General features: G+C 54.4%; 1 protein-coding gene across 1 annotated transcript in view; it reads left to right on the top strand.

Annotated features, from left to right (window-relative positions):
• Positions 1–24,846, top strand: part of Pde2a (phosphodiesterase 2A) — a 91,944-nt gene that overhangs the window by 52,214 nt on the left and 14,884 nt on the right. The window contains 4 exon segments of the mRNA XM_037197012.1: positions 8,207–8,296; positions 11,228–11,316; positions 21,670–21,779; positions 22,615–22,670. Coding sequence (XP_037052907.1) covers positions 8,207–8,296; positions 11,228–11,316; positions 21,670–21,779; positions 22,615–22,670 — 345 coding nt within the window.

Genomic DNA, 24,846 nt, shown 5'->3' with positions numbered 1-24,846 from the left:
GTTTCTGAATTGGTCTCTGTCTCTATCTCTCTCATACCCCCATTCTCCTGGGATTTGGGGAACAGCTGGGATGGGCTAGTTGTGAGGATGAAGCCAAATACAGTCACAGGAGGAAGCAGTGTGAGGCTGTGGGGTCGACAGACACAGAGAGACACAGCAGGACAGACAGACACAGAGATCCCTGGGGAGGTACTGGATGGCTGGAGACAGAGTCAGGACCAACCCTCAGGCAGATACCATGGGGCAGCCAGTTCTCTGCCTGGTCCCAGAAGAGCCCAACATTAGACCCCTGGCCAGCCTTTCCTTCCTGCCTTCTGCAGGCCATTCATCACCCTAGGTCAAGCCAGTGCTACTTAGCATTTATCATCTATTGTGGGCACAGCAGGGAAGAGGAAGGTGGAAGAGTGGAGACAAGAGACTCCACCCAGGCCTAGAGAGACACCCAGTCCCATTCCACATTGGAGAGGTGGCCAGTCTATCCCTTGGCCAAAGCAGGACTTGATAGACCCAAAGCCACAAGAGAGAGAGGGGCCTGCCCATGTCTCTAGGGGAGACCCTGACTAGTCTTTTTGTCTCCTTTGGGCTTCCATACACCCCATACCAAACTGTGGATCCAATGCCAGGACACCTGAGCCCTGTAGACTCTGGTCCCATAGGGATTCCCAGAAGGGCTAGGTGGGGACAAGTGTCTATGTGTAGGAAAACTTCCTACAACAGGTGATACTTGCTCTTACTGGGAGGCTTCTGATGCCCTGGCCTCAGGCTTTTTCCCACCCTGAGACAATCCTGAAGAGCAGAAGGTCTCCTGACTTGCCAAGATACCTTGTAAATGCTGTCAAAAGTTGCCAGTGAAAAGCATCCTCTTATTCCATAGGCTCTTCCTCTAGGACTCTCATGGTGCCAGACTTGGGACCCAGGGACCTCTACTGCCTCCCTGCCTGGGGCCTCCAGTAGAACTGGGGGCCACCTTTCTGTTCAGGGGTGCACAGGCCTCTGGACATTTCTAGGCTCTTGTTGGGGGCTAGCTGATGCTAAGAGCTACCTGGGAGAGTGGCAAGGTAATGACCGCTGTGCTGTGAAGGGGGTGTCTACTATGTTGTAGGGTCCCAGGTAAGAGGACCCAACCCTCTCTCTCTCTCTCTCACTCATTTATCCCATCCTTCCTCTGGCCATCATTTCCTTTGGCACATGTCTCTTTCTGACACTGGTCCAGCTAGGCATTCAGCAGCCCTCTCTCCTGATTGGGTCATTATGTCTGATGTTGGGAGGCCTCTGGATTTGCTGGGTCAAGTTTTTAACCTACCTTTGAGGGCATGTGAGGGACTCATGGAACCAAGAGTTGGAGGTCAGCCAGCCCCCCGAGGCCTTTTCTCAGGGCACCAATGCCTTTGGGTGTGCCTTCGTTCTTGTACGCCCGGGGGGGACGGTGTACTCAGCAACCCTGCTGCCTAGACATCTCCCCAGGCACAATTCTGAGTCACCAGATGCTTACACTGGCCTCCATTGAACGTCCCACTGTGCTCAGTTCACCCTCATGGTCACGGAGACAGGAAGCCAAGATGACTGAGTGGTCATGGTGAGGAGATTACGGTGATGTGCTCGGGAGCCGTGCTGTGCTGGTGAGAAGCCTGAGGGCTATGGGGACAGAGTGGGCCTACGGTGTGGAGGAGGAAGCTGAAGGTGGGGAGAGGGAGGAGAAACCAGGGCCTGACCTATACCAACATGATCTTGTATCTTCCGGGCAGGGCCATCACCTCCTCCCTGAACTCAGCTCTTGCCTCTCTCCTCTTGCCACGTTAACTACTCCCTTATCCCTCTCGTTCAGACTGGAGAGCGGGTCAGACTGGCAGCATTAACAGCCCCTGCCTTCCCTCCCAACCGCTTCCCTCTTTCTAACACCACACCTTGCCCTGGAGGGCTCTAAAGAGGCTGGGGACAGTGGTAGGACCTGGGTTAGAAGTTCAGCCTGGCTGAGACAGAGTGGGAGGTCGGGGGTGGGGGCTGGCTGTGGGTGTGGGATGAGAGGAGCCAAGAGGAGGGCTAAGTGCCTCCCTCAGTGAGTGGGGGTTCCCTCGGGAGGCGCCAGGACAGGCGCAGGTGTATTCTACAGTGCACGTGTCTCCAGTGTGGCTCCGAGGCTGGAGACGCGGCCCTGTCGGAGTAACAACTGAAGCCAGAGTCTACGAAGGGTGGTGGGCCTGGAGGAGAGGGCCTGGCAGGGTGGTGGTCCTGGAGGAGAGGGCACAGCAGGGCAGTGGTCCTGGAGGAGAGGGCCTGGCAGGGTGGTGGGCCATGGAGGAGAGGACACAGCAGGGCGGTGGACCTGGAGGAGAGGGCCTGGCAGGGTGGTGGTCCTGGAGGAGAGGGCACAGCAGGGCGGTGGACCTGGAGGAGAGGACCTGGCAAGGCAGTGGAGAGGAGGAAAGGGAGGAGAGAGAGGAGGGAGGACCTTCCTGTAGGCTAGGCTCTTTAGTTGCAGGTGACTCCTTCCATGTGACCTTGTGACCTTCTGTCACCAACTCACCCCTGGCCACAGCACATGCTCCCTTTCTCACGCCTCTGTCTCCCCTCCATGGGCATCTTTCTTGTGGAGTCTCTTCACATTGGGGTAGCATTCACCTGTCATCTGCACTGCCCTCTCTGGAGCAAAGACCCACCTCCCCTGCGTCCTGGTGCTTGGCCCCTGCCTCTAAAGAGAGATGAGTGAAGGTCAGCTCTCAGGCCAGCAGCAGCCTCTAGGAATGGGGGGTGGGGGTGCTGATGCAAATTCTTGGACCTCTTCCCAGACCAGCTGAGTCAGAAACTCTGGGGGTAGGGCAGCACTCTGTATTTCAACAGCCCTCTCTAGGTGACACTGGGACATGCCAAAGTTGGGGAACCACTGAGGGACACCTGCAACTCCCATCAGTGCCTGAGAGAGCTCCCTTCCCTCCCTGTGGCTAGAGTCACTCAAGGGCATTGACGTCTGAGCTAGCCCACCTGTCATCTGAGTTGCCCAATGTCACCAAGCCTTCTTCCTTTCTTCTGCCTCTGGCCCAGCTCAGCCTTGCTGTGGGGAGGTCTGTGGATGCAAGGGTTAGCACACAGGTAGCTCTTGTTATATTCCGGGCCCCAGGTTTGCTGGAGGCAGCTCTTTGGACAGATGGCAGGTGTGGGTGGATTGGGAGGGGAAGGAGCCACCTTGTCCTGCTTCCTGTTTCCTGCCTTGGTGGCTGGGCAGCTGTGAGGAGCCAAAGAGGAGGCCTGGGGTGCTGGGCTTGGGTCTGGGGCTTCCTTACTCTGAGTTCCAAGGAGTCCTCCTGGGAAGTTCTACTACGTGCTCTACCTGAGCTGTGGCACTGGCCAGTGACCACCATGGTCTGGACATGGAGATGGATACACTCCCCTACTCTCCTGGAAGGGTTAGGAAATGTGTGTATTGCTCACCAGAACAGGAGGCCAGACACGAAGCGGGCAGGCACTGTCTGCTCCAGACTTCTGACTTTTCCCACCTTGGCTACTTTCTGGAGCTCCCGTTCATGGCTGTAATTCTTTTGTCAAGTGCTCCCCCCCCCCCCCCGCCCCATGCTCTCTAGATGATTTCTTGGAGATCTGGGGGAGGAGTAGGCAGGGGAGACAGGAGTGGTGGGGGCGGGGAGTGTGCAGGGAAGAGAAGGAGAGTGGGAGGAGAAGCCATCCAGGAGGAAGAGCCAGGATGTGGAGGTGGAAACGATGTGACAAGAGAGGAGAGCAGCATGTGACAGATGGACATCGACTAGGGAATGATGGAGAGAGGCAGAGAGACACTCAGAGGGACCAGGAGAGCCTGGCCCAGAGGGAAGGAAAGAAACAGACAGGCAGAGGAGCTCCAGGGTCCTGAGGAACCTCCCTTTGGACATCCCCTAACTGCAGGCCGGGAGGAGACCCAGAGCCAGCAAGATTAGATGAATCAGTGGAGATGGCCCAGGGTACAGCTTGGGTCTTACTCTGGAGTTTGATATTACCACTTTCTTGTAGGGGGTCCAGCTGCCAGGCTGAGGGGAGAGCAGTTGGAGGGCTTGTGGAGGTGAGAAAAGACACGGAGCGTTATGGAGATGAAATAAGAGACCATCTTAAGTCAGCGACCCTTGACTCAAGGCCATCTGTCTCTGTGGGTGGCCACAAAGGGGAGAAGACCAAGGTTTCTGGTTTCACATAATCTTGGGCTTTACGGAGGAGTTAGAGACAATTTAGTCTGGACCCTCTGCTCTCCCCAAATGAGCGCACAAATGTCGGGTCAGGCCCAGGTTTCAGAAAACTAGCAACCTCCCTGGTTTCAGAGAAACCGTGGTTCCCATAGCCTCCCCTTTCTTGGTACCTGGAGAGAAAGAGCAGGACGTGGGAATGGCGCTGTCTGCGGTGCTGAAGGCAGGCAGGCCCAGCAGCAGGTGGAGAAGAGCAGGTAAGGGGCTGCAGGGAGGAAAAGGCTCTGTTCATGCTCCCACCTACCGTCCACAAACTACCACCCACCACCCACCCATCTCCTGACCCCTCCACCTACCTGCCTTCCATCCATTTTCCCATCTTGTCACCCATTTGTCCTCTCACCCACCCATTTCCCATTGACCTACCTGTCTACCCACCTAACCACTCTACTCATCCATCTCTGATTTTCTCACTCACCTGCCCATCTACTTATGCATCCACCATCTCCCCATTTTTCCATGTAATCATCAGTTTACACATCCATCAACCCGTTTCCCCACCCACTCACCCATCTACCCATCCATCCATCTGTCCATCCATCCACCCACTCACCTGTTTTTCTAGCCACTCACCCACTCACCTATTTCCTAACCACTCATTTACCCATCCATCCACCCCACTTATCCACCCATCCACCATTCACCTATTTTTCAGCCTACCCACTCACACTCATCAAATTAAACCATAAAACCACAGAACTAGATGCAGCAGAGTGGAAAGACCCATTTACGTTAAGAAGGAAACCAAGACTCCGAAGAGGAAAGGGGTGTGTCCAAGGCCACGGGGAGCTTCTGTCGTCAATCTGGGACAGGACTGGAAATCACTGCTCTTGTCTATACACCACAGGTTCTCCCCTGGGGTCTGGAAAATTGCCTGGTTATTATGCTGATATTTACCCTGGTGTTTGTTCACAAAAGCTGCAAGGACAGGAAATGTGACGGCCTCCACCCAGAGCCAGGGCTCTTGTGTGTGTGTGTGTGTGTGTGTGTGTGTGTGTGTGTGTGTGGTGTGTGTATTTCTCTGTGTGTGCATATATGAGGTATCTACATGCAGGTGCAGGCTAAGGTGTATACATGTCACATGGGGGCATGTGGGCAGAAATGGCCATGTTTTTCCCTTTCTCTTCTTTTGAGAGTCCTGGGGTGCTAACCCTGTTTGAGGCTGGCTCCCCACTGTGCCTCCATTTCAGGAATTGCCCCATTTCCCATTCACAGCTGCTCCCTCCCCCAAGGCTGCAGCTCTGTCCTCGGAGCCCAGACTGGCTCTGAACTTGACTCCCCTCCCCCAGCTGGTGTAGTGGAGGTTAAGTTACTCTCACACGGGGGGGGGGGTGTCACCGGTGCAACTGGCATTTGAGCAAGCTGTGAAGGCCTCTCTGAGTGCCAGGCCTCTCTGAGTGCCAGGCCTGAAGTGGTCCATTTCCCTCCGCGCTTCCTGCATCCAACACCCCACTCCCGGGAGGTCAGACTTCAAAGCAGATGGAGAGATGGCTGCCAGGCCTAGAGCCTCACCTCCACCAGTCTGCATCCTACTTACTCAGCCAAGGATGGAGAAACCTCCTCACTTGTGCCCCAACTCTCCCCAAGTTTTCTTACCTCACCTACCCCCAAACTGCCATTGTCCTGCCCTTGGCCTAAAAAGCCACAGAGAACTGATCAATCAGAATAAAGGCCAGACAAGAACAACCAACCGGAGTAAAGGACAGCCCAAGGTATCCACCAATCAGAGCAAAGGGCAGGTTGAGGAGCTGGCCAATCAGAACAAAGGACAGTTTGATTTCTCTAAGCCCCTGGGGTGTGAGATGGGGGTTGGGTGCGAGTATGCTTAGATAGGTGTAGGAGATCTGGAGGTTTGGGTGACCCCTGACCTAACACAGATGGCCATTGTTTCTCTTTTAACCTCAGTTTCCCCATCTCTTAAATGGGGAGACAGCTACTTGCAGCCCGTGGTTTTCTCTTGCACATCAGGCCGGCTCCCTGGCTTTGACTGTACTTCTTTGCTTCCCTAGCACACACTGGCCGCTATCACCAAAGGCAGGCCCTCTCTGGCCTCATTTCAGTGATCCTCCTGCCTCCAGGAAGGAATAGGTCTACATGGATTCCTGTACTCGAAGCCCCAGTTTGGAGAGTGTGGGTCAAGAAAACTTTTTTTTTTTTTTTTTTTTTTTTTTGAGATTTGTCTGGGTATGGGATCTTCCTTCTGTGGTCTTCAGCCTGTGACAATACATTGTGAGCAGGTGATGTGGGGGGAGGGTGTCTCTGGTCTGTGCTCCATGAGGAAGCAGCTGTTCCCAAGAGAACCTAGAAGGGTCTGACATCATCATGCTGGGTGTCTTCAAGGATGGAGGGGTTCTAGGGAAGGGCAGCACTAAGGCTGTGCAAGCTGTGCCCGAGGGTCACAAGCGAGCAGAATTAGGGACTGTGTTGTTTGGGATCAACTGCCTCCAGTGTCCAAGAGTGGATAGACATCAACCCATGACCAAGACGTGGTATACCCTTGACAGTGGCAGAGGTCAAAGCGAGGCCTGGGCAGGGAAAGCAGTGCCTGCTCGTCCCTCCCACTGGGAAAACTGTGTGTGTGTGTGTGTGTGTGTGTGTGTGTGTGTGTGGCCATAGCCAAGGAGACTTGGCAGTGGCATTTGGAGCTGACACCTGGAGGGACCCCGGGCTTCATTCAGACCCCCGCTCAGGACTACCCTCTGTAGCCTTTCTGTCGGGCAGCATTTGGCTCATTCTTGACCACTCTTGGGGGTGGGAAGCCAGTGCTCCTCTTCATCTGATGGTCTCAGTCTTCGCAGTGTGGCTGTGCTGGGAAGAGGGCCTGTGTCCCGCTGGATGGTGCCAGCTTCCTGTGAAACCCTTTGGGTCCCCTGACCGTTCAGTGACCACAGAGTTCACTCGCCCACTCTAGGGTGTCTGAGGATGTGACGTTTGGAGGCAAAAGACTTAGGCTGAGCCTCCCTGGCTGTCCAGTCTTAGCCACATGCTGGGTTCGGACTCTAACCCCCACCTTGATGGGGTCATATCATTTGGATAAATCTCATCTTGTTCTTATCTGGAACACAAGGAGGGTGGTTTATCCACATTACAGAAGTGAGGAATTGGCACCTCCCCATGTGGGCTAACAACTTCCTAGGAATGTAACTCTGGAATTTCAGCATTTTCATTTTTATCAGCTATGTGCATACCATGGGGTCCACCAAGACCCTCAACATGGCATCATTTTCCCAGGAATGGGGCTGAGGCAAGCCATGCCTCCGTGGTTACTCACTTACTGCTCCATATTTACTCACTCTGCTTTCCCAACAGACCTACAGGGAAGACATCAGGAAGGACCTCCAAGGTTTGGGGAGAGGGCACAGCTGAGTGGATGGTGTGAGTCACCATTCTGCCTTGGCCTTGCTCCCCAATTCCGTTACCTTCCTCTTTGATCTCCTGTGGTTCTGGCCAAGTTAACAGAGCGAGAAGAGACCTTTGTTGTCTCAGTTCCGGCTCTCCAAGGACGAGGCCCGTTCCTGGGAGGCGGAGGCTAGGAGGCGATCAAGGCTGACTTTGCCTTCTCCCCTGCTCGTGGTGGCCTAACTCCATCATGCGTACCTTTTGCGCTCAGCCACTCCCAACTCTCATGCTTGCTGCTGTCCACCCAGCTCTAACTCAGCTGAAACTGGGATACATAAGGCCATAGTGCCTCCGACATCCAGATGCCAGAGTTATCCCTTTCCTAAGGACACCCTAAGGAAACCCGTGTTGACTCCAGGCTTGCCTTCATAACGCACTGAGAGGCCTTGGCTAGGCCTCTGGTCCATCTCCAAGCCTCAGTTCCCCCATATGCAAGGTGAGGGGACTTGGACAGTCTATGGCCTTAGTACTGCTAGAGTCTGATGCTTAAGTGTCTAAGTCTTGGGCTCATCTCACAGTCCCTGAGCCCAGGGCCCGGCCTGGACCACCAGGCAGAATGACCCATGCTCTTTTTTCTCTTCCAGGATGCTTTGCTGAGCCTGGGCGCCGTTATCGACATCGCTGGCCTGCGTCAGGCTGCCAAGGATGCTCTCTCAGCTGTGCTCCCCAGAGTGGTAGGTGTCCACCCTTCACATCGCCTTCCTGCCCTCCCCTTGAGCCTTTGTTTAGCTCTGAGCTGCACCTCACCCTGCACAGACCCTCATTTGGGTTTGGGTGTATGTGTAGCAGGAGAGGTTGAGGATAGCCATGAAGAAGAATTTCCTGGATATCAGGTCTTGGCAGTCCTAGAAGACTCACCCTTATGTGTGGACCTAGGATTGGATTGAAGCAGGAGGCTGGGCAGTTGGCAGTCTTTAAGCTTCTCTCTGTCTCATCATAACAAGAATGGGATGGTAGGTGGGGGGTGGGGGGGCAACCATGGTCACCTGGGTCCTGAGTACCTTGTTAGGGGCATTGTGCCTCCCTTCCACAGCCCTTGGCACTTCTGACTCCAATGGCCATTGCTCATTCTCTAAGCAGAAGGCTGTTGAACCAGCTCCCAGGAGTCAAAGCAGCAGGTTACAGCTGTGCCAGATGGTGGGATGCAGGGAACTATGGAGCCCAGAGAACAGGTTTGAATCAACACAAGGAGCATGGAAGACTTCCTGGAGGAGGAAATATCTAAACTAAGTCCCCTTGAACATCCTCTCCCTACTCTACATACCAGTAGAGGCAGCTTTGGCTTCAGGAAACATGGCCAACTCAGGATGCAACCTTCCCACCCCACGGAAGCCTATTGTCCCTGGCTCTGAGTGATGGATGAACCTCCAGAGGCCCAGAGAGGGAGGGTACCTCACCAAGGTCACACAGCATGACAGGGACAAATGGGGCTTGGCATCTAAGTGCCCCTATTCCCTGTCTTCAGCTCTGTCTTCCCCAAACCTCCTAGAAGTTCAGCACCCAGGAGGAGGGCTAATGACTGAGCTTTATTGAGCGTGAAATTGGTAGGAAGTGGGTGGTGTGTTGGCGCCCAAAAATAAATCCTTTGGGAGAGGGTTGTGACTGAGACAACATCTGTCCTGGGGTGGAGGAACATCTGGATGGCAGGTCAGAATGACTGTGGACCTGCCCTGCAAGCCGTGTGTGTGTGTGTGTGTGTGTGTGTGTGTGTGTGTGTGTGTGTGTGTGTGTGTGCGCGCCTGTCTTGGTGCCCAGCTAACTACAGCCTAAAGCCCGGGCTGACTGCTGAGGTCCAAGAGGCAGTGAGATATTATTCAAGAGGCCAAGGATGGGCTGGGGGAGCCCAGGCTTGGGGGAGCCTCCGCTTGACTGTAAGGAGGGGCTGGGCTCTGGGGAGTGGGGGTAGGGAGGGGAGGAGGAGAGCTGCAGCACCTGGCTTCCTCATCAGCACCCATTGTGGCAGGCAGCCCCAGTGCAGATGGTGCTGATGTGTACGAAACGCAAAGCAGCCCTCCTACCCAGTAAACTCAGCTAAATTTAACCAGGGTGGCTGGGAGTGAGGGCGGAAGGCGCGGACACACAGAAGTGAAGGGTGGCTCCGCCCCCGCCCCCCTAAGACCGCCCACCTCTCTCTGTGGGAGGATGGACTCTCGGGCACTGGATGCCCTGGTAGGCTCTGAACCTGTCTGAGGGAAAAAAAAAGAAAAGAAAAGAAAGAAAAGAAAACTAAAACAAACAAACAAACAAAAAACCCTCCAGAGCTCCAGACTGGATGACAAGGAAGGAGGCTGGGTAGAGCTGGGGGCCGGCAGCTCTCTCGAAGTGGCTCTTTGTCCCTGGATTCCGGAAGCTGGGCATTGGTGGTGGCTCACACTTGTGATCCCAGCACTTCGGGAGGCCAAAGAACACTCCCAGGCCCAGCCTAGACCGTCATCACTGGGCCAAGGGGACTCTGCATGGGCCCAGAGTCTGCCCCTACCCTCCGTTTCCTGGGTCCTGTAATCCCTACCCTACACCAGGACAACTGAACCCAGTCAGTGTCATAGGAGGTCATCGTAGGGTCCTGAGGAATATCCAAGGGTCTCAGGAGCAGCTGGTGGGGTTGTGGTGTGTTGTGGTGTGTGTTGTGGTGTGTGTTGTGGTGTGGGGTTGTGGTTTCTCCCCGTGTACTGTGGACCCTGTACTTACTGAGGGACAGCCTTCAACAGCTCCTCCTGAAGGCTCCCTGGCACCCTCAGCAGAGAGGGGGCTTCCCCAGCCTACCAAAGAGAGTGTGGCCAACAGTCGTAGGGACCGGCTAGGGCCTCTAAGGGTCCCCACGTGGGGAAGGAGATGTTTGTGAGACAATAGTTTTTGCCAAGACAAGGCCTGCAACCTGAGCGGGTCTGTCCTGGGGGAGTGGGGGGAGGGTTGCTGAATTAAAGACAAGCTTCCAGCCAGCGTTTCCAACTCACCCTGAGCCATGGTGGATCGAAAATGCACGCTTGCTCAGCCTCTGTTCCCAGCTGTTTCTAAGGCCCTTCAGCCCCAGCCCTGCTCATTCCCAGCCAGGCACTCTCTCTCTCACCTGTTCACCCCACTGTCAGCTCTGAAATGCTTCTTGTCCTCTGCGCCACCTTGACCTACCTGGGTTGGTCAGTTCCGAGCCTCGCCCACACCCCATGTGGATCCAGTCGCAGCTAAAAGACTGCCTCTTTTGGGAAGCCCTCCAGGGCCCCATTGCATTCGGGCACAGTGCCCTGACTATAGTTTCCTGGCTTGGATCATGGGGGTGTTGGAAGGAGAGAGCATCCTAAGCGAGTGTGGCCTGCATGCCATACCAAGTATGGTTTGCCAAATGCCTGAGGCTGGAGTTCAATGTGGGGGTGATTGGCTCACACCTTGGATTTGGGGTGATTGGTAAGGAAAACAGCAGATTTCATGGGTTTTGCCTGTCCAGAACCCATTCCCAAACCACCAAGCTCTAGCCCCCAAGGCCCTGTGGCCTTGCTGTGGACAGATTGGGGCTGGGCAGTAGCTCTCCAGGTCTCCCCTGTGGCCTTGCCTTGGACAGGCTAGGGCTGGGCAGTCCCTCTACAGGATCTCACAAGTGCTTTTGGTCCTAGGAGACTGTCTACACCTACCTGCTGGAGGGCGAGTCCAGGCTGGTGTGTGAGGACCCGCCTCATGAGCTGCCGCAGGAAGGGAAAATCCGGTAAGTCCTTCTCTGCTTGTCCTCTGTCCTCTGGCACTGCCAAGAGGTCTCAGGGTTGAGGAACCTTCCATGATCATCGCGTCCACCCCCAACTCCAGTCTCCCAGCCGGGGGGGGGGGGGTCCCAGTTCAGGAGATGCGAAGTAATATCCCTTCCTATGTTGGGCAAGTATTGAGTAGGCAGGTTCTCTCTGCACAGAGTCCTTTTCCACAGCGTTCTTTTCCCATAGAGGTTTGGTTTTGTTTTGAATACAAAGTCTCACAGTGTAGCCCAGGCTGGGTTTGAACTTGCCGTGATCCTCCTACCTCACCCTCCCCAGTGCTGGGGCTCACGAAAGGGATCCATCACGCCCAGCTCCCATGGAGTGGTGGATTGTTGTGGCTGCTCAGAGTGGGGTCTGGGGGCGGCTGGAAGGGGGCTGCAGCATCTCTCAGCTCCAACCCCAGCATGCCCTGAGCATTAGGCTTGGGGTTGGGAATCCCAGTATGCCTGGCTTGCAGGAACACACAGTGTCAGCTTCTTGTACCTAAGATCAGAGATAACACGGGATCTGCAGAAGTTTCTGGACTGCTGCTGCCTAGATCCAGTTCCCACCTCCCTGAGTACCAGCTGCGTGCCCTTAACCAGACATCCTTTGGAGTGTGACTCCATTTTGCTTTGCTCTTTGGTGACATGGTGAGAATAGTAGTGCTTGTAGGGCTGTTGGGATGATTAAATGATTGTGTTTAGTCTGCTCTGGCTATGAGAACCCAGAGCTCAGCACACTAGGGTCCCTGATACCTCTGAGCCCAGTGAGTTCAGCTGCCTCATTTTCCCAGTAAGGACACACTGAGAGACATGTTCAAGACCGCAAGCCAGGCGTGAGGCCGAGCTGGGCCTAAGACACCGTTCACGGTGGGAGCAGGGAGGCGACAGTCTCTGGAAGGCCCATCCTTGTTATCTAAAGTCTATGGGAGCACTGGGTTAGGAGCAGTGGGCGCAGTGAGATGGAGCTGCTCCCAGAAGGCCGTGCTCTTTGGGTCCAGGCATGCAGTTCTTTTGATAGTTCCTGGGCTGCTACCCTGGCCACTCTTAGTCACAGAAGTCCTGGGAGAATCCTGCCTGGAGATGCAGCCTTGTGGTCCTGGGTCCTTTCTGATCCCTGATCCCCTGGGTTCTAAGATGGTGGCCTGTCTCCTTGAGTTCTCCTTGTGGGCAGAAGGAGCTGCCCCTCCCCCATTCCAGAGACCTCCCTCTTGTCCTGTCACGGGTCTGGGAGGCCCGTGAGAGTTAACACGCTCCCTTTCCATTTCTGCTCTCAACTTCCCCCTGGAGGACTGCCGTGAACAAAGCCACGGTCCCCTCCAGCCTGTGTCCTCTCTAGAGGTTTTTGCCTTGTGTGGTGTTCACATCATCACTTGCCCGATCAAACACTTCCTACTTTTGGGCAACTGAACACAGGGCCTCCTGCATGCTGGGCAAGTACTCTACTGAGACCCGTCCTCCAACCCACGTGTTTGTTTATACTTTTTATTTTGTGACAGGGTCTCACTAAGTTGCCCAGGCTAGCCTGGAATTCACTCTGTAGCCCAAGTTAGACTCACACATTTTCTTCTACTGATCTAACCTCCTGGGTAGTTATACCACCGCCAGGCCAGATCGTCTGAATCTTAAAGATAAAAAAAGCTATAATGTCCCTTTTCTCCTCTGAGCCAGTCCCTCCCACCCATAATTCTTCATTTGATATTAGCTCACCTCCTCCAGGAAGTTTCCCAGCAGCCTGGGAAGGCATTCCTGGGGGTTGGGAAGAGGTATACAGAGTGGCAGGCTCCGGAGACAGGAGGGAACCTCCTGAGGAGCTTGCTGTCTCCGGCGCTCCAGGCCATGCTCCCTTGGGGAGTTGGTGGTATCTGCATGCGGGCAGCTTGGAGGGGCTCTGACCTTCTGCATTAGTGGCCTGTTCAGCATCCCCCCACAATGGCTGCCTATCCAGTAGAGCCTTTGGAGAAGGAGAAGAAAAGAATTAAAACTGAATGCCCAAATGCAGTTAGCCCAGAACTCCAGGGAGATGGGAGGCTAATGCCTGCTGGGACTGGGAAACCAGGGATTCCAGAAGGCAGAAAGGATGGGGTAGTGATGTCCCAGGGCACAGAACTTAGCACACAGCCAGGCCAGTTAGGACCTCACACCTCTTCTGGAACCTGTTCTGCCTGCCCATACCCGGTCTGGTGTATGGGGCCTGAGTGAGCTCATGCCCACCACTTGGGCTGATGGGCTCAAGGGTGGCCTGGGCTCTGTTCTTGAGTGTTTCCAGCAGAGTGAAGCTTGAGATCCAGGCATGTGGAAGGCAGACAGGCCTGGATTCTGGCCTAGCCTCATCCCTGCCTTCATGTGTCCCATCCTAAGTGCCTCCATTTTGGTTCAGTAAGACAGTGGAGGGCAGGTGCTTAGCAGTGTCCAGTGATTGCTGCTCTCTGCTCCCCAACCCAACTGAAGACTAATCTTGGCTGCCCTCGAGAGAACGAGTTTCCTTTTGGCCTCAGTCTCTTTCTGTGAGATGGGAGAATAGGGTACAGGCTTCTCTTAAGCGTGACCATCAAGAGGTAGAGGAAGCACCTGCCTGTGAGCAGCTCTGTGGGCAGTGGAGGGGGGAGGGGTGCTCCTGCAGGAAACCAGGCTGCTGGCAGCTGCCGGATGACAAACAGCAGCAGGTGTGACTGGAGCCTGGATCATAAAGGCAGATAAGGCTGAGGTGATGGGCAGAAGAGGAGCCGAGATGGTGGTCCGACTCTGCCCACTCTGCGGGCATCATGGCATTGCCTCAGTTTAGGGGCTCCAGCGTGGTCTGCCTGTGTGTCTTCCCATGCTTGCTTGTACCCTTTGCTCCCCTGAATAATCCTTCCCTGCCCATCCTCAGTGGCTCAGCTGAGACCCACTTCAGGAGCCATGCACAAGGGATTCCCTGCTGATGAGAAAGAGCCAGTCTTCACAAAAGGGCAGGTCACTGTGGCCTCCCGAGGGAGAATCTGTCCTCAGAAGAGTCGGGTCTGGCAAGCAGGAGGCTTGGGTCCCAGGCAGTGCTGCTGTGATGACAATCCCATTGCTCTCCCTGGGACTCCATCTACCCCTCTGTAAGATGGGGAGGTTGGACCAGCCCTCAATTCTACTGGCTTCAACAGGAACCCTGGACCGGCAAGGAGAGAACCCTTGAAGCTTCCCACCCCAGTCTCCTAGCCTGTTTCAGACCCCAACCAGACAACTACCTCTTGGCATCTCAAAGTCTCAGATTTCCCACTGCCAGGTACAGGAACTTCAGGCCTTCCAGCTGCCACTTGTCTAGCCTTGGCTACCATCTGCAGTGTCTTCCTCAGGGCAAACCTGGTCTCTTCTCGTGGCAGAATCCGATGTCCACCTGGTTTGTCTTGGAGGCCACAGGGACTATCTGTTCCCATTTCTGGAGTCTTATATTCTGGTGGAGGAGAGCCCGGTGATGGCCTAGATCATAATTTGTCTCCAAGAGAGATGAAAGGGCAGAGAGAGATGATTAATGCTCAGTGGAAGTGCAAGGCTAAGTGAGGGATGGGGGCGTAGTGAAGAGATGGAGGATCAGTGAGGACATGGGGTTCAGTGAGAACATGGGGTTCAGTGAGGGATGGGGTTCAGTGAGGGGTGGGGTTCAGTGAGGGGTGGGGTTTCAGTGAGGGGTGGGGTTCAGTGAGGGATGGGGTTCAGTGAGGGGTGGGGTTCAGTGAGGGATGGGGTGGGGGGGGGTCAGTGAGGGATGGGGTTCAGTGAGGGGATGGGGTTCAGTGAGGGATGGGGTTCAGTGAGGGATGGGGTTCAGTGAGGGATGGGGTTCAGTGAGGGATGGGGTTCAGTGAGGACCTGGGGATTCAGTGAGGGATGGGGTTCAGTGAGACATGGGGTTCAGTGAGGGGTGGGGTTCAGTGAGGGATGGGGTTCAGTGAGGGATGGGGTTCAGTGAAGGATGGGGTTCAGTGAGGGATGGGGTTCAGTGAGGGATGGGTTCAGTGAGGGGTCCAAGGGGACAGTTCAGCGTGGTGGGGAGGCTCAGCTGCAGGAACGTGAGTCCTGACCACACTGCATCCACTCTCGGGAAGCAGTGAAGAGTGAACACTCAACTACCTTTCTTCTTATTCAGTCTGAGATCCCAGCCCACGGAGTGGGCTGCCCACATTTAGGATGAGTTCCTGCACTGATGAACCCGATCTAGAAAATTCCTCACACACATGCCCGGAGATCTGTCTCCAAGGCGATTCCACGTCCTGTCAAGCTGACAACCAATATAAACCGTCGCAGAGGCTGAGTGAAGGGTGGGAATCAGTGGGGGATGGAAACTGAGTTAGGGCATGGAGGCTAAGAAGTGGGGCTCAGTGGGGTGGGTTAGGGTGAAAAAGACTCAATGAGGGGGCAGGGTGAAGGGGCGGGGCTCAGCGAGGGCGGGGCTCAGTGGAGGGCGGGGCTCGCGAGGGGGGGCTCAGTGAGGGGCGGGGCCCAGTCAGGGGCGGGGGTCACTGGGGATGAAGGATCTGTAAGGAGAAGGGCTCAGGGAGCTGAATGGATCAGTGAGAAGATGGAATTTGTGGGAAAGGGCTCATTGAAAGTGGGCTCAGTATGAAGCTTGGGTGCTCAGTTAGGGCTGGGTCAGTGGGGAGTGGTGAAGGATGACGGTCAGTGAGGGAGCAGGTAAGGGGCAGGTCTCAGTAAAGGAGGCAGAGAAGGATGCAGGAGCTCCGGGGAGGTGGAAAGGGCCTGGCCACGTGGCCCTTTTCCAGGCTGTTGACCTTACCAGCACACAGCTTTCCCCTCTACTCTCTCTCCATTAAACAAATAGTTGTTAAAGGAACGGAACTGTCATAAACTCCACACCCATTGCTCTCTGCACTCCGTGCCCATCTGTCTTTTTCCTCAGTGGGGCAGGCCACGACCACCCCAGCACCAAGACGGAGTCATTGAAACTCAGTCTGGGCAGTTGGACTGGGGGATCGAGTCCCCTGCCCCCCAGTGCTCATCATCAGCCTGGAGGATGGTGGGGAGGGGTGAGAAGAGGCAGGAGGTTCTCTGAAGGAAGTGGGAAGTGAGCGGGAAGAACTCTGGGGTTTAGCAGTAGTGGAGCCTCTCCCGGTGGGGGAGGAACCCCCATCTCGCCACCCTTCTATACAGTCTGTGGGCATTTGTGGAGCCTGCAGGTGGCATATTATGGGAAGGATGTGACCAAGCAAATGGGGGCCCAAGGGAGTGTGTGTAACATGCCCCTGCCTGGGGCTATGTGCTGTGACTGGACCAGGGAGGACAGAATTCAAGCAAGGTGCCAGAACTTCCAAAGAGTTCAGGATTTGGGAGGTACTGATGCTTGGTGAGGACCCGGTTCCAGTCAAGGTTGCTCTTTCAGCCTGCCTCTCAGCTTTGGTCCCAAAGCTACTGAGACTAGATTTCCAGTGTCAATATTCTTTTTCTAGAGAGAGTTTTACCCAGGTCGAGCTTGAAAGATCTGCAACCAAACTCAGCCATGTCTTTTGCTGCTCAAATCCCTGTCAGGGTTTCCTCTGCCCCAGGATCAAACCCAGCTCCCCAGGGCCCTAGGCTCCCGCTGGCCCCACCTCCACTGCCCAGCCACACCTACTTTCTGGTGGCTGTTACTCTCTAGCAGGCCGGTGATCCTCTCCTCTTTGAGCCTTCGCAATTCAGTTCCCTCTGCCTGATCATCCTATTGTGTCTGTCTGTCTGACCTCTGTGTGTCTTCAGGATGCAGGCATTCCTTCAGGAAGCCTTTTCTGACTTCACTTTCATTCCATAGGAGGGTGGACCGGGCAGATCTTCTCCTTTGTCGTAGCTCTGGCACCATCTCCATTGTGGGTCTGTGTGCTCTGTCTCTACACGATGCTGGGATCCCTGAGTCAGGTGGGAGTCCCATCCCTCACGTCAGCTTCCACTGTTGAAGCTGACCCAGAAGAGCCAAGTAGGATGAGACTGCAGTGTGTACCCATGAGGCCTTTTGTCTAGGAAGTGGATTCTTATTCGGCTAAGGAGGACAGTTAGAAGCCCAGACAGGAGGCCGGTGGCTGGGGTAGAGTATCTCCACTGAGGCTGGGCAGTAGCTTGGGAATAGGGAGCAAGGACAGTTGTGAGTAGCACATGGGGGCCACTCATCAGTTACCGAGAGGACCTGAGGAAGAGAGGGCACCAGGACAGTTCACAGCTGAGTCACAGGAGGCACCCTGCTTTGACAGGAAAGAAGACAGAGAAGGTACATTCCAGCTGAAATATCTTTGCTGCACTTCAGGGACATCCAGGATGACCCCGATACCTCCAGGCAGCCTTTGAGTTTCTGGAGTCTGGAGCTGTGAACCAGATCCAGAGACTCCGAGGCCGTGTGCACAGGATCCTGGGGGGCAGGCGCAGCTGGGTCTAGGAGTGGGGAGTAGGATCGTCTGGGCTGGTGGGTGAAGTTTCATAGTTTACTGACCAGCAACGCAGGGACCTTCACCACATTGTTGCTTCCAGCATGTCTGAGGCCACCCAGCAGGGTGGGGTGTGAAACTCCCAAGAAGCCCCAGCCTTCATCAGTTTGGTCAACAGGAAAGGTGGCTCCCGTTGCCCTCCTGCCTCCCTGCTTTCAAGCAGTTGGAACAGCCAAGAACTGGTTCCCATCACTCAGGAGCCGCGAAGGCTCTGGGTGTGAAGGGCACCAGATGGGAGACACAGTGGCTCTTGTAGATTCTGAGCTGGTCAGCAGGGCCAGGAGAGAATGAGTCTGGCTCAGAATACTGTGTTGTGACCTTGAAAGAGATGTTCGACCTCTTTGGTCCTTGCCTTCTCCAGCAGCTGTGACCTCCTGACTTGGTGACTTGCAGGCCACTCCCTCCCTTTCCTCATCTGATCTGGGCTGTATTCCCCTAATGACCCCGTTTGCACGCTCCAGAGTCCCAACTTTTCTATCCAGGCCAGGCAGTTCTTATAAACACAATAAGGGGAAATAGCATGAGAGATGAGGAACCCAGGGCAATTAATCATCAGGGAGTGACATTTGGTGAAAAATCAGGTGCTTAATTAAGCAGGAAGAGTCAGAGGCCTGGGGGAAGATGACGTGTGTGGAAGGCAGAGAGAAATCTCTTCTTCTCACAACCAACCTTTCTTGCCTTGGTTCCTACCCCCACATACACCAGTCCCCTGCTTGAGGCTCACACTCCACATGTCTTTGGGGTGTCCAAGCATAGTGATTAAACCAAAATCTGGTGCCAGCTGCCTGGGTTCAGAGCTTCATTCTCCCACTTATTAGCTATGTAACCATAGACAGGTCACTTAACCAGTCTATACCTCAGCCTCTCTATTGCAAAACGAAGATGACAACCATTTTTAATCCCTAGAGTGGTAAGGGATTCTGAATTAATATGTGATGGTTAATCTCATTGCCAACTTGTTTGGAGCTGGCATCACCTCGGAAACAGCAGTGGATGTGTCGGGGGGGGGGTGCTCCAGAGAGGTTTAGCAGGTAGTGAAGACCTATTCTGGGCACTGCCATCACAGAGGCTGAGTGAGGGGTAGGCATCGGTGGGGGGTGGAACCGAGTTAGGGCTTGGAGGATAAGTTAAGTGGGGTTCAGTGGAGTAGTTTGGAGTAACCAAAAAACCCAATGAAGGACACAGTGAGGGGGCGGGGCTCAGTGAGGGGGCGGGGCTCAGTGAGAGGCGGGGCTCAGTGGGAATGAAGGCTCAGGAGAAGGGCTATGACATGAAATCCTGCACTGAATATGTATGAGGAAGTGCTCTGAGCATCACCATTCACCTTCCTCTGCTCCCTGACTATAACACAATGCAACCAGTTGCCTCGAATTCCTGCAGCAACAAAATGGAACTGCTTTCACCACCATGCTAACCCCTGCCCCCACTATGATAACTGCGCCATCAAAGTGTGTGCCAAAAAAAAAAAAACAAAAACAAACACCTTCCTTCTTTAATTGTTTTTGATGTGTATTTTGCCTCAGAAAGGAAAAAAAGTTAACATAGAAATTGGTACCAGAAGTGGGGTCATTGCTGTAATAATCCTGAGCATGTGGCTTGTAGGTCTTTAGAACTGCTTTGTGGAAAGATGTGAGCTATTTTTTGGAGCTGGAGGCTAGAGCAGCCCTAGAATGTTATAACAGGAGCTTAATGGACCATGTGTAATGGACTTGTGTAAATTCGGAAAACCAGAATTCCAGTAGAAATGTGATCAATGAAGTTGTGTCTCACAAAATTTCAAATAGGAATGAGGAGTCTTTTGGGAACTGGCTGTTTGTTTTATATCCTGCAAATAATCTGGAAACACTCAGGCTGTGGCATGGTTATTGCTCGCTGCATCTATGGAGACTTATAATGAGAATTCAAAGCAGAAAGGTATGAAAAATGTGCAGTTTATCAAGGAAAGGAATGTGAATGTGGAGGTTAAAGCTGTAGACATTAGCCATGTAGACATGTCAGTGGGTGCTGACAGGTGTCTACAAGTTTATGAGATTTGCAACATTAAACAGAAACATTTTACTTTGCACTGAGCCAATAGGAAATGTGGTCTGAGGGCTAAGCCGTACCCATTGGAAGCTCCAGGTTTTAAAAATGCAGATTCATTCAAAAGGAAAGAGATTCAATAGAGAATGCCGCTGTAGGGGGCTCTTGGCCCCCAAACATCTGCATAGGGAAAGATTTTCCTAGTTGAGCCACCAAAGTGCACAGCTGTGGTAGAAGTGGGCCAGACTGCATCATCAGCTGATATCAGAGCTTCAAAGTGTCATCCATATGGTGTCTGTTTGGCACATGTGAAATATAAGAGTCATAGGACCATGTGGGGGTGACTCTTACACATAAACTGTTGGTTCTAATGCGGCACTTTTACTCTGAAAAGTCATGAGGCAGGACAAAATCCATTATCAGAGCAGAGTTTTATTAGGAGAGGGAGGAATAGAAGAGGGCATGACCAGGCTTGTGGAAGACTTGTGTACAGAGGAGAAGAAGAAGGAGAAGGAGGAGGAGAAGGGGAAGGGGAGGGAGAGGGAGAGGGAGGGGAGAGGAGAAGGGGGGTAGGAGGAGAAGGAGGGGGGAGGAGGAGAGGGAGAGGGAGAAGGAGGAGAGGGAGAAGGAGGGGGAGGAGAGGGAGAAGGAGGGGGAGAAGGAGGAGAGGGAGAAGGAGGAGAGGGAGAGAGAGAAGGAGGAGAGGGAGGAGGGGGAGGGGTCTGTGTCCCACATCTTATAGATTCCCCTGCACATGCGCATATGGGCTTATGGAGTTACGCCATGCATGCACAGATTGTGTGATCATGCTGCGTGCAAATTACACGCAGCTCACGGACATAAGGCCCCTTACTTGGCTACTGAACTGAGTGTGTGTGGTCATGTAGCTGGAGGAGTGGCCAGGAATCCCAACATAAACTACATACAGTTTCCATCAGGAGGTGGACTTCCAGAACCAGAGGACGAATGTTATGATTTAAAGGGATGTGTTTGGGTAGCAGGTGGCTTGTCATGGTTGATCTTCATTGTAAGAGTAGCTGGGTTTGGAACTACCTAGGAGATATACCTCTGTGTGAGAGGTTTAATTAAAGCACCCCATGGGCTAGGGTCCCAAGTTGAATTTAAAAAAGAAACAAATGGGACGTCAGGCTGAACACCGGTATTCATCTCTTTCTGCTTCCTGACTATGCAAGGCGACTAACGGCCTCATGCTTCTGTGGCCACACCTACAGCCGCCCTTACAGCCATGCCTTCCCTGTCACAGTGGGCTGTAGCCTCAAACCGCGAACCCAAACAAACCCTTCCTCGCTTGAGTGGCTTTTGTCGAGGATTTTGTTGCGGCATGAAGAAAAAGTAACTTGTACATTGTCTATGTTAAGGTGCTTGTGTGATCTGACTGTGACGGTGCGCAGGGAATGCCTGGCGACTAGCAAGGTGGTTCCCGTGTAGTGCCCTTCTCATGCATAGTGCTAAAACCTGTGGAACAGATGGGAGACTTGTGTACTCCTCAATTCAGTTCCTCCTGAGATGCTCAGGTCAAGGAGCAAGGTCAGGGCTTGAGTTGACACCCCCAGCTGTGAGCCCTGATGTTCCTGTGCTCTCTGTTACCCAAAGATCTGCCCTGGACCTTTTCCACATCTACAGTCAAATGGAAGACGAGGCTGTGGCCACAAGCCCTTCTACACGGGTTGGGGTGGGGCAGGGTCCCACCCTCACTTCGACCTCCCTTGTGTCCACCATGACGCAAATCGTCTAGATGCCTGTGTGTGTGTTTAGGGTTCAGCCTGTTGGTATCCTTCAGGCTGGTGGGGGTGGGTCCAGATCCCCTTTGATCCAGGGCCTAAGAGGTGAGAGCGTGTCTTATTTTCAGAGAGGCGGTGACCTCCGGGAAGCGGCTGAGCTGCAATGGACTGGGTTCCTCAGACCTGCTAGGAAAGCCCTTGACTAGGCTGGAGGCTCCGCTGGCTCCTGGCACCCAAGGTAAGGGCTGGGAACTGGACAGGGATGGGGCAGGCTGTGGTTCAGCTCCCAGGTTGGGTCTGCTTTCTACTCGCCCCCATCTGTCTCCTCCTTTTGCTCTGCGTCTCCAGCAACCCCTCCTCTAATTCTCTCTCTAACATGCTACTAATGCCCCAGAGCCTCAGTTTCCTGACTGTAAAATGGGACGGCGGCGCCTTTCTTGAGGGGATGTTTCTGAGGCACAGATGAGATGGCATGGGTTGAGGGCCTGGCCCCCTAGGCTTCAGTGCCTGGCGACTGCTGTCACCCTGTGCTCGTGCCTGTGGCCAGATGGGGCTGTGGTTGCTGTCGTGCCTCTGTCACTGTCCGTGTCTGTTTCTTGTCCTCTCCATGCCCCCTGCCCGCCATGTCTCTCTCTGCCTCATGTCTCAGTCTCTCTAGGTCTCTGTCCTCTGTCTCGATGTGGAAAGTGCACAAGCCTGGGAGTCAGGAGGCCTGACTTGCTGAGTGATCTTGGGCAAGTCACTTTCCCCTTTCTGGCCCTCGGCTCCCCACTTGTAGAACAAGGATGCTCGTCCTTGCCTGCCTCCCTCCCTCCCTCGCTCCCAGGGTTTCTGGGAGAATCACAAGAGAGTTGTCAAGTGAGGGGCTCTCCTTCTATTCAGGGGTTGTTGCCGTGGTTGCTTCTGTCACTGACTCAGGTCCGCTCTCCGTCTCTCCGGGCCTCTGGGTCTCTCTGTGTCTTTGCCCCAGCCTCTCTGTCTGCGTCTCTGTCTCCTTCCCCGGGTCCTCACTCGGTGTCTCCGGGCCTCACGGGGCCTGCAGGACCACCTCATTGCCCTCTCTCCCCCCGCAGTGCTGATCATACCCCTGGTGGGCAAGGAGGCTGGAACTGTGGCAGCTGTCATCTTGGTAAGAGCCTGCCCACGTGGCTGGGTTGTGGGTAGGATGGGGGTGAGGAAAGCAGGGGGGACATCTGTGGCTGGAGTCTGTCCCCCCCCCCCCCCCCCTGTGTGTGTGTGTGTGTGTGCGCGCGCTAGAGAGAGGAGGTGGCATTCAAGGCACCTGGGATAGACTGGAGGCAAATGAGGCTTGGCCAGAGCCTGGATCAACTTCACAGTTGGGCCTCACCCTGGCAGGAAGAACCCGCCGGTCCACTGGGTAACCCAAGCTCCATCTAGACCTAGCTTCATCAGTGTCCTCTTGGGAAACTCTGGATGGGTTATGGGTAGTGTCCAGGAGGACAGGGACAGTGAGGTGATTGTGACCAGCAGACACTGAAAGGGCACGGGTGGCCATGAGACTGTCAGCCACTAGAGACACTTAGGCAGTTTAAATGTCAGAACTGAGGGAGCTAGGGACTTAAGGAGAGGTGGGGGTCCCTGATGGAGCTGCCTGGGTGACAACCAGGGACCGAGATGCCCCTTGAAACTGTGAACCAGAGGGAAGAGAAGGGGCCTCCCTCAGAGGTGGAGATGCAAGTGGGGATTCAAGGGGTTGTTTTCCCTGGGCTCCTGGGTGCTCTCTGCTGCCCCTCACGGTGGTGGTGGGGGGTGGTCTCCCAGGCCCCTGCTTCACAGCTCCTTGGAAAGGTGGCTGAGTCTTGCCAGCAAAGATTCTATTACTCTTCTGATCCCTTTTCCCATATGGAGATGGAAGTCAAAATCCTTGTCCTATCCCAGGAAAAGGCTTGCACCCCAAGTCACAGTTACTGGGAATCTGCCAGCGTCAGAGTGGCGCCGCCCGGGACAAATAAACTAGGCACCAAGGGACTCCTCCCGAGCTCATTAAAAGGGAATTAAAGGTTTCTGAGGCGCCTGACCTTTCCTGAGCTGCGGGGCAGGCGGTGGGAGTGGAGAGGGCAGCTACCAGCTGTGATGGGGTGCTGGGCTTGACTCCCTGACACCAGGCCACATCTGCCTGAGGGAGGGAGCGAGCTCAGAACCACCCCTTCTGAGGCTTAGTCCCACTGATGCTTGTGCGTCCCTGGGGATGGGACCTTTAGACAGGACTCTCCTATCCCGCTTCTCACCCTGTTTCTTGGGTAGCCTTGCAAATGCTGGTCAGCCCTAGCCAGGAGTTGGTGGGCTAAGGACAGGCCGGGGCAGGTGTCAAAGTGGGCTTGGGGAGACAGTGGCTTCAGCACATCCTCTCTGTAGACAGAACAGAGCCTAGAGGTGCCAGCCTCCTTGCAAGCCCATCCTCACTTTGATACCGGGAAGATTAGGCGGGAAGAAAAGTATCTCCCCAAGGTGAAGACATTAAGGAAGTTGTTCATCTTGGCACAGAAGGATGGGTGCCATGTTCGCCTTGGCTAGCTTTACGCCGCCAGGAGTCTGGGATTTAGTTTCCTGAAGAGAGGAAACCCCAGTGTCATCTTAATTCAGCCAGCCACGGGCTGGGTGCTGGAACAAGCCGTTGCTACTTCTTGGAGCTTTCAGTTTGGGGACAGGCAGGGACACCTTCAGGCTACCACAAGCCAAATGAAGTAATTGCTGCCAGCCGGTGCTCTGGCGGCAGAAGCCAGAGCGGCCAGGGGAGTCCCCAACGGAGAGAGCGTCTGAGCGAGGCCTTGGGTGTAGGGAGGAGGTGGGAAGGCAGAGAAAGGAAAGGACAGAGGCAGGGGCAAGGGGAGAGCAGGGGTGTGCAGGGAGGAGTGTGATCCCAGCCAGGCTGAAATGTGAGGTGTGCACCACCAAGGAAGATGTTACCCGGGGCACAGAAGTTTCTGACAGACGTTCCTTCATCTCCTCACACATCCTGACTGTGGAGAGCTCTTGAAGGGAATTTAGAGCATCTCACTGTCCAATTCTCCTCTAAGCCTGAAGCTTCCCAGTCAGGTAGAAACACACTTCTTTGGATGCCTGCTCCCCAAGGCACACACATCTGACAGCTGCTCCCAGGGTCACAGGATCGTTCATCCTCCCAGAGGCAACAGAGGCAGCCGTGGGGTACCCAGCTGCTACCCAATCCTGAAGGTAGAGGGCACAGAAGGAAGAGCGAGGGCCGTAAATCATCAGCTCCTTCCTTGACAACTCCAATTTTTACCTGGGTATCTGCTGTTGGTGTCCACTGTCTACACACACAC

Source organism: Peromyscus leucopus, chromosome 1, assembly GCF_004664715.2.
Source record: "Peromyscus leucopus breed LL Stock chromosome 1, UCI_PerLeu_2.1, whole genome shotgun sequence".
In the NCBI taxonomy this organism is placed as follows: domain Eukaryota; kingdom Metazoa; phylum Chordata; class Mammalia; order Rodentia; family Cricetidae; genus Peromyscus; species Peromyscus leucopus.
The sequence above is the reverse complement of the archived record's forward strand: the minus strand, read 5'-3'. Positions and strand labels throughout refer to the sequence as shown.